At 38.4% G+C, this 8696-nt stretch overlaps 1 protein-coding gene across 5 annotated transcripts; it reads left to right on the top strand.

Moving 5' to 3' along the window:
• Nucleotides 1-2186: 2186 nt before the first annotated feature.
• Nucleotides 2187-6426, top strand: LOC112193642 (probable pre-mRNA-splicing factor ATP-dependent RNA helicase DEAH2). Of its 5 annotated transcripts, XM_024333854.2 has the most exons (7): nucleotides 2190-2700; nucleotides 3308-3507; nucleotides 3615-4699; nucleotides 5101-5226; nucleotides 5324-5562; nucleotides 5665-5783; nucleotides 5929-6426. In XM_024333854.2, exons 1-7 carry the CDS (start codon nucleotides 2404-2406, stop codon nucleotides 6050-6052), a joined length of 2190 nt encoding a protein of 729 aa, XP_024189622.1. In that variant the 5' UTR covers nucleotides 2190-2403; the 3' UTR covers nucleotides 6053-6426. The 5 variants fall into 5 exon arrangements, 4 of the variants coding, with proteins under 4 accessions (XP_024189623.1, XP_024189625.1, XP_024189624.1 ...); XR_002933949.2 differs by lacking the exons at nucleotides 5665-5783; nucleotides 5929-6426 and having other exon boundaries at nucleotides 2187-2700; nucleotides 5000-5226; nucleotides 5324-5346; XM_024333855.2 differs by lacking the exons at nucleotides 5665-5783; nucleotides 5929-6426 and having other exon boundaries at nucleotides 2187-2700; nucleotides 5126-5226; nucleotides 5324-5466.
• The last annotated feature ends 2270 nt before the right edge of the window (nucleotides 6427-8696 follow it).

The raw sequence follows: 8696 nt of genomic DNA, 5'->3' as shown, positions 1-8696 counted from the left end.
AATTCTAAACTTATCTGGTTGGAATTGATACCATTAAATGAGTTTAAGCCTTTGTAGTCTTATTCGGATGCAAAGAGGGTAATTGGAAAATTAAAATAGCATCACTTGTATTTGAACTTCAATACTTGCAAGGGAGGTTAGTGGTATACGATCCAACCCCTAACTTCATCTATTATATTACTAGTTTAGTTTACATTTAAGCATTTATTTTAATTTGGTTCATTACTCTATCCAACAAACAATTTCACTACCACCACAATGCACATACTCACCATGAGCCTAGATTTCGTTGTGAATTTAGGTTTGTGATTGTACATTTGCATATTCTAGCTTTTCTTAGGTTAACTATAACAACCTATCAAAAAATAGGGTCGATCCAAAAGTCGGATCATCGCAAATAACCCCTTGAAATCTTGAAACATTGAAAGTTTTGACCATTATGAAACGTTCACCAATCGATACAAAATTCATATGTACAAGCTTGTAACACTAAGCTCTACCCAACAAACCAAAGTAGATCACCAGAAATGGCCGGACATACCTTTGACCGCCAATTGGGTAGCATGACCTATGCCAAATTGTTTATTACAACATTCCCAACAAGTTTTAAAACTACCACAAAATCTAGTTTTAATTGAGGAAACTGGAATCTACCTCGAGCACTTCAGGAACTAAAAATCTTCAAATCCTAGATACCTTCTCCACAAGTTGATTTGAGTCGAACAACAAGCATAGATTCGATCAGTTAGGAAGGAGCTACAAGACCCTAGCGGTGGTGTTGTTAGAGGTGGTCGAAATTCAGCGATCGAACTAGGTCAGCAATACGGGTCTACCATAATGTTTTTGCTTTGATTTGCTTCCGTTGATAGTAATCAGAGGAAACCAAGGCCGGAAACATGGATGGCGTGAGGAGGCACTCTAAATGAGATAGGTCAGACATTCTTGGGTGGCCAAACAGTGGCGAAACCCATCGAGTTTGTATTCGGATCGGATCGGTTATTTGGGTGCATCGAGAGGATTTGGGAATTAGGGTTTTGACAGAAATGGAAGTATATCGAAATAGAAAGGTCAAACTGTTATTTTATAGTAGATTTTCCAAAATACTAACTTTTGCTCTTCATATCATAACTTCTTCATACAAATTTCGATTTTTGCGTGGCGCGTATCCACGAACTCAGTTTAAAGTGGTCTACATCTTTCATGAATTGAAGGAAGTTTTCTCGAAAAGTGGATTAAAGAAAGAGTCGAACTTGGAACCCCTAAAAGTTCGAAATGAAAGTGAAAAGTGAAGATTTTAATCGTTTACCGTCTAAATGACTAGAAAATAGGTAAATTTAGGTATGTGGTGTAACATACACACAATCTCAATATGTCATGTGCCATTATACGACAAATCACAAGAAGTAGAGTTGAGCAGTACTCACATTTAGCTTGCTTCTTGAATCTGACTTGAACCTCTTTCCCATCAACTTCATTGAACAACGCCTTGTTGATCTTCTTGAAATGGTCCTAGACCCATCACCTAAGAGCTGATTTCTTCGGTTTCTTCTCTATTAAGTTTCTCTTATTATTCAGGGTTTGTTGGGGTTTTGTTGCAGCTTCTTCGTTTTGGGGTTTTGAGAAATCAGGACAGACTCTTTCACATTTCAAGTTTCTAGCGCCAGAGATTTTGGAGGTGAGGAGGCCATTGGAGATTTTGGAGTAGAGGAATGAAAAAGAAGGAAGTGAGGACTGAGGAACCCATAATTTGGTTAAAGCATTTAACTAAGAACTTGGGATTGAAATCCATGAAAGGATGAACTGATTGAATGATTGATGATGATGATGATCTGAGGCGAAAGAGATTAGGGTTTATAGAGGGTGGGAAGAGATGAACAAAGAAGGGTGGACAATGGTTGGGGGCTCAATCTATTAGGTTAAATTTACCATGATTTGGCGTGGCAAGTCAATACAACTTGCCCCATTTAACCAATCAGTGAATATTAATTTTAAGACCGAATCAGCCCATTATCATTTTTTTTTTCTTTAACAAAACCGGGCTAAACCAACCAATCCGGTGCAGTTCGGTTCAATTTTTCAGATTCGGGTGTTTTTGCCCGGACCGACTTCTACTGTCATTGTCGGTTTAAGGAAATTAGAAAAGAAAACTAAATATAAAGGGAAGGGACTAAAATGTAATTCTCAAATGTTCTGTATATCAAAAACTAAATATTAATAGCAAAACGCAAAAGCCCTAGAGCCCCTTTCTCTCCTCTCTCCGTCTCTCAAATTCTCTCTATCTTCTAGGGTTTACCCTATCAGGGCTGGTAGCGAACAACAACAGCAGCCCCAATAATCTTCGATTCCGTAGGATCCAATTGATCCCAGCCCTCCGTCTTCTGTTTAGTTAGGGTTTTTGATTGGATGGGTACGGAGAGGAAGAGGAAGGTGAGCTTGTTCGACGTGGTGGACGAGACCACGGTTGCAGCTGCGAAGATGAGCAAATCGAACGGTGGTGGAGGCGCCATGAATCACAACAACCCGATGAGCAGTCTGATCAATAGGTGGACCGGAAAGCCCTACTCGCAAAGGTACTATGAGATCCTCGAGAAGAGGAAGACTTTGCCTGTTTGGCACCAGAAGGAGGAGTTCTTTCAGGTTCTCAAGAAAAGTCAGTCGCTGATTCTGGTTGGTGAGACCGGTAGTGGTAAAACCACTCAGGTTTGTTTCTGCAAAACTTTTTTTTTTTTTTTCCTTATAAATTTGCTCTATTTGTTTGCTTTTAACTCCAACCAGATAAGAATCTCAAACATATGCTCAGAAACTGGACAAACAATGGCCCTTTAATTTTCTTTCACGTTATTATTGCTAGTTGCCTTCCTAACTTTAGTAGTTTCGAAACAATATGAATGGTGCAAAGGAAATAACTGGTTCAAAGATTGTGCGAGAGCCTCGATTTTCTGTTAAATGTTAGAATGTCTGCCGCTACTGCTGCACTAGCCCTATCGTTTTCTATTGACCAAAAAACAAACATGTATAAATTGTGCCACATTGTTACACTGGCCCTATGCTTAGTAGCGTAGAAGTTGATTTTGTCACTTTGCGTGCCATATTAATGTTTTCAGTGGTGCAATAGGGCTCTGAAGGGCATTGCTTACTTTGCATGAATTTATTAGACATTGGTTGTGGGATGATCATGCATTCTGGTTTGAGATCATGTGTTCATCTTCCATTGGTTTTTTATGAGCAGCAGCGGTAGTTTTCAGAGGTTGAGCATAAAGTGGTTTCATTTGAGCATGGAAATTGATCGTGTGTTTCTGTTTTACAGATTCCTCAATTTGTTTTGGAAGCTGTTGATAGGGAGTCTTCAGATAAAAGCAGGAAGATGATTGCATGTACCCAGCCTCGTAGGGTGGCTGCAATGTCAGTGTCTCGCCGTGTTGCTGAAGAGATGGATGTTACCATTGGGGAAGAGGTTGGTTACAGCATTCGTTTTGAAGACTGCAGCAGTGCCAGAACAGTATTGAAGTATGTTATGCTCATTATATTTGTTTAATACCAGTGCTCCTTTATGGAATTTTAGGTGATATAGATAAAGATGATATACATATACCCACAATCTTTTTCTGTGGCAGGTATCTAACAGATGGTATGCTTTTAAGAGAAGCCATGACAGATCCACTGTTAGAACGATACAGTGTAATAATTCTTGATGAGGCTCATGAGAGGACTTTAGCAACAGATGTTCTGTTTGGGCTTCTGAAGGAAGTATTGAAAAATAGACCTGATATGAAGCTGGTTGTTATGAGTGCTACACTTGAGGCTGAGAAGTTTCAGGGTTATTTCAACGGTGCACCACTAATGAAGGTTCCTGGCAGGCTTCATCCAGTTGAAATTTTTTACACTGAGGAACCTGAGAGGGACTACCTGGAGGCAGCAATTCGAACTGTTGTACAGATTCATATGTATGAGACTCCAGGAGATATACTTGTTTTTTTAACTGGAGAAGAGGAGATAGAAGATGCATGCCGCAAAATCAACAAAGAAATTTCAAACCTGGGTGATCAGGTTGGTCCAGTGAAAGTGGTGCCCCTGTATTCAACTCTCCCTCCAGCTATGCAGCAGAAAATATTTGACGCTGCTCCTCCTCCCGCAACAGAAGGCGGTCCTGCAGGAAGGAAAATTGTGGTGTCAACTAACATTGCAGAAACTTCTCTGACCATAGATGGGATCGTGTATGTTATTGATCCAGGTTTTTCTAAACAGAAAGTTTATAACCCACGAGTGCGTGTTGAATCCTTGTTGGTATCTCCGATTTCTAAGGCTAGTGCACATCAGAGGTCAGGGCGTGCTGGAAGAACTCAGCCAGGCAAATGTTTCAGACTATATACTGAGAAAAGTTTCCATAATGATCTTGTACCTCAGACATATCCAGAAATATTGAGATCAAATCTTGCAAATACAGTGCTTACTTTGAAGAAACTAGGAATAGATGATTTGGTTCATTTTGATTTTATGGATCCCCCTGCTCCAGAGACATTAATGAGAGCACTCGAAGTTTTGAATTATTTGGGTGCATTGGATGATGATGGTAACTTGACCAAGCTGGGTGAGATTATGAGCGAGTTCCCTCTAGATCCTCAGATGTCAAAGATGCTTGTTGTTAGCCCCGAGTTTAACTGCTCAAATGAGATTTTGTCGATTTCTGCCATGCTTTCAGGTACTTGTCGATTTTTATTCCTTGTTTGCTTTCTCAGTCGTGTCGGTTTTGTTTGTTATCTGCATTTAAAATAGATAAGGTCAAGCTGCACAATGCATGCTTGTTGATATGCGCAGACAAATCATTTGTCTGCGCTCATGATGTCTTAACTACAACATCTGCATGCGAATATATGCATGTGATGAAAGTAGTTGCGTGTCAAATTAGGTTGTCATCAGCAACTGTCTTGTCTGGGTTCCATGCCCCCGGTTGGCATGCACCTATGGATTTCTAAGTAAGTGCTGATGCAGATAGTTGCAGTTTCTCAGTATTATCTCATGAAGCAAATGGTGTGGTCTCGCCTCTATGCATCTGCTAACGTTCCATGGGCCTCCTTCTGTGATAACCAATTTATTTCTTAGTACCCAATTGCTTTGTCCGGCCTAGGGAGGCTCAGAAAGCTGCAGATGAAGCAAAAGCTAGGTTTGGACACATCGATGGAGATCATCTCACACTGCTGAATGTGTATCATGCATACAAGCAAAACAGTAAGTACATCTATCTGACTCTATCTGACTATCTGGTTGAGTCTGAAAGTTATTTGGTGAATTCTGGTTTAACCATCTTGTGTGTGAATGGGTGTAGATGAAGATCCATCGTGGTGCTATGAGAACTTTGTCAATCAGAGGGCATTGAAGTCTGCAGACAATGTTAGACAACAGCTAGTGCGCATTATGGCTCGGTTTAATCTCAAGCTATGCAGTACTGATTTTAAGAGTCGGGACTACTACATCAACATCAGAAAGGCTATGCTAGCTGGGTATTTCATGCAGGTGGCTCATCTTGAACGCACTGGTCACTACCTTACTGTGAAGGATAACCAAGTATGTAGAGTTTTGTTTTTTCCTTTGAATTATAATTACCTATATTTGTTCAACTGTAGATACTTACATTGTCCACCTACTCCGTGGACTCTACTTTTGCAGGTTGTACATTTGCATCCATCAAATTGCTTGGATCACAAGCCAGAGTGGGTGATTTACAATGAGTACGTCTTAACGAGCAGGAATTTTATCCGCACAGTGACAGATATCCGTGGTGAATGGTTAGTCTCTCTCTCTCTCTCTCTCTCTCTCTCTCTATATATATATATATATATATATATATATTACATGTCTGTTGCTACTTGTCTCTTCTCCCTTTTGTTGAGGGATTTACCCGCTCTAATCTGCAAATTTTACTGTTTACAGGCTAGTTGATATCGCACCACACTACTATGATTTGGCCAACTTTCCCCAGTGTGAGGCCAAGCGAGTTCTTGAGAAGCTTTACAGGAAGCGGGACGACAAGGAGGATAACAGAAACAGAAAATGAAGTGCTTAGCAATGTTCCAATGTTTCTGTGCCTCCTTTCCAAGTGAACAATGGAAGCAGTGAGAGCTGGTCTACATAGGTCTCATAAGCATTCTGTGTCTCTCAGCAGCTCAATAGCCGAAAGGCTTAGCAATGTTTCTGTACCATCTTCCCGAGTTATTGAGTACTAGTTTTCTAGTTTATAATTTTGTATTCTAGTATTTGATTCTGTCCTGGTATTCAAGATCTAGTAGGAAGTCTATAATTTATAAAATGATTGAACCAGGCTTACTGTTTTTTCTTTTTCATGTTTTCATCACCGAAAGTGTTTCAACTTGCAAATGTTGCAGAAGTGAAAATAAGTGAAACAATGAAGATCGAAGTCTTGTTTTGCTGCATAAATGTCGCCTAGCATTTAAATCTACGAAGTGCTTCTCCAGAAAGCATCTATCAGGAGCTAGAACAAAAACCAAAAGTGCTTTTGTTTGAAGCATTTACTTTTTATTATTTTTTATGTACTGTGCTAAAATGGCTAACGAAGTGCTTCTTGACTTCTTGTAGTTGTAGTGCAAACTAACTGATGTTTTAGTTTTGGTAAACCGATTTTTTGGTAACCAAGACCGACAAAATTGAAATAAAAAATTATCAAAAAAATTGGTTTGGTTTTGGTAAATACTGAATTTATTGATCATCTAAATATTAGCTTTATATATTATAGATTTCAATACACATACATCTATATTAAAAAATAAACATACAAAGTTTACAACTATAAAATTGTAATTTGTAAAAATCTAGTATTGTTCATTCTAATTTTTATTACAAATGATTAGTTGTTTTAAAGTTGGTATCAAAAACCGAATTACCGAATTTAGTAGATATGATTAAAAACTGAAAATTTTGGTTGGTAATTGGTAGCTCAATTTTAAAACCAAAAACTTTTGCAACTGATTCGAACCGACCGAGTGACAACCCTAAATGCAACCCTAAGGCTATCTCCATTAAGGGAGGGCTATATTGGGGCCAGAGCTATAATTTAGCCCTCAAAAATATTATTCTTTATTCATGAACAAGTGAACCATCTCCAGTAAGGGAGGGCTAAATTTTAGCCCTATCAAGTGTTTTATGATTTTACATTTTGTTTTTTAATTTTTATGATTTTATTTTATTTTAATAATAGTTTAATTTAGACTAAAATTAATTTAGACTAATATTTTAATAACATTTTCTGATAAGTTTTTTAAGTGCCACGTGCCACTTCATTGTCATGTCATAATGCTCGGGTCTTAGTTTGTTTTATTTTTTTTATTAATGGGTGACTTGTTTTTATTTGCTTTAACTTTTATTGTGTGGCTTTTTGGTTTCAATTGTAATGAATAAAAGTGTACTTTAATTCTACTTTACTTTCACCATTTATTTCATAAATAAAATATTACATAAACTTCATTAACATGATATAAAATGAATAAATTAAAAAAAATGCACTTGAAATGCAATTAAAAATTTTCATAAATAAATTACTTTCACCATTATAATTATAACATGATACAAAAAAAAACAATTATGAAGCCAACGGCTAGTTGTGAATATGTATAATTATACTCATTAATTGTGAGCCATTGGATTTAATTGGTTGCATAATTATGAGCCATTGGATTTAAGTATTGCATGAAGAAGAGGAAGATTTGGCTGATTTTCCGTGGATCCCACCAAGGGCTAAAGGGCCAACCAGGGCTAAATGTAGCTCTCTCCACCCACCTCTCCACCTCTAGCGCTTTGGACCTTCCCTTGTTGGAGTTCATTTTTTAGCAAAAAGGGCCAAAGGTTACCTATAGCCCTCCTTATTGGAGATGGCCTAACAACCCGTATAGATTAAGAGTAGTGGAGGACTCAGCCCTGCCTCTTTTATTTTCTCAAAAGCAAGTTGAAATTCTGAAACCCTAGCTCGTTCGTATTTCTGTTTCATCAGCATAAGTTCCACAGCATCAGAAATATCTGAGAACTCATATCACTGATCATATTAGTGCATCAGAGACCACATATTTAATCTTTCCCACCAAGTTATTGAAAACGGAGCGAGCTTTGTTAACTAGTCCAAGAAATCGTACTACTCTCCAGCATCCCATCAAAAGCTCTTTGAGCTTCACGCTTTCACCCCAAAATTCAATGTAACTTGATGTAAATGCATTCCTAGACCAGAAGACAACACATCCTTGGCTTGGCTATAGCTACTCTGATCCCCTACCTTCCCATCGAACACGCGTTAGTTGAGCACGAACAGTATTACAAAGACATGAATCCGCGAGACCAAAACATTAAACACTGTCCCAAAAGGCTCTCACTACTATGGAGATGATATACTACTCATTGGTCTTCTGCAACCCTGCTAACATTGTGTTCCCAAAAAACGACGTCTCTGACATGCATTTCAGGGGACAGGTTCTGGGTAACTCGTATTTGGTCATTTCTCAAGTTCCCGGCAATCATTTTGTTCCACTACACAATGTTCTGAGATGTGTGCTGACTATATGTGATTCAAACTGCCCACTGAAAGTGAACAAAACTGGCGGCAAGTTGGTGTGTTCATAACTGAGTTTTAAAAATCTTTGGATGAAAAAAACAGTACGTCTCCTATCTAGCAAGTGGTGAATGTAACAGTTTGAAGA

This window comes from Rosa chinensis, chromosome 3 (genome assembly GCF_002994745.2).
Source record: "Rosa chinensis cultivar Old Blush chromosome 3, RchiOBHm-V2, whole genome shotgun sequence".
Lineage (NCBI taxonomy): Eukaryota > Viridiplantae > Streptophyta > Magnoliopsida > Rosales > Rosaceae > Rosa > Rosa chinensis.
This window is presented reverse-complemented; position numbering and strand designations above follow the sequence as displayed.

Coding starts and splice junctions, on each gene's coding strand:
- LOC112193642 (XM_024333854.2), top strand. CDS start 2,404: ATGGGTACGGAGAGGAAGAGGAAGGTGAGCTTGTTCGACGTGGTGGAC. Junction 3,508..3,614: donor AGTGCCAGAACAGTATTGAA/GTATGTTATGCT, acceptor TTTCTGTGGCAG/GTATCTAACAGATGGTATGC. Junction 5,563..5,664: donor TTACTGTGAAGGATAACCAA/GTATGTAGAGTT, acceptor CTACTTTTGCAG/GTTGTACATTTGCATCCATC.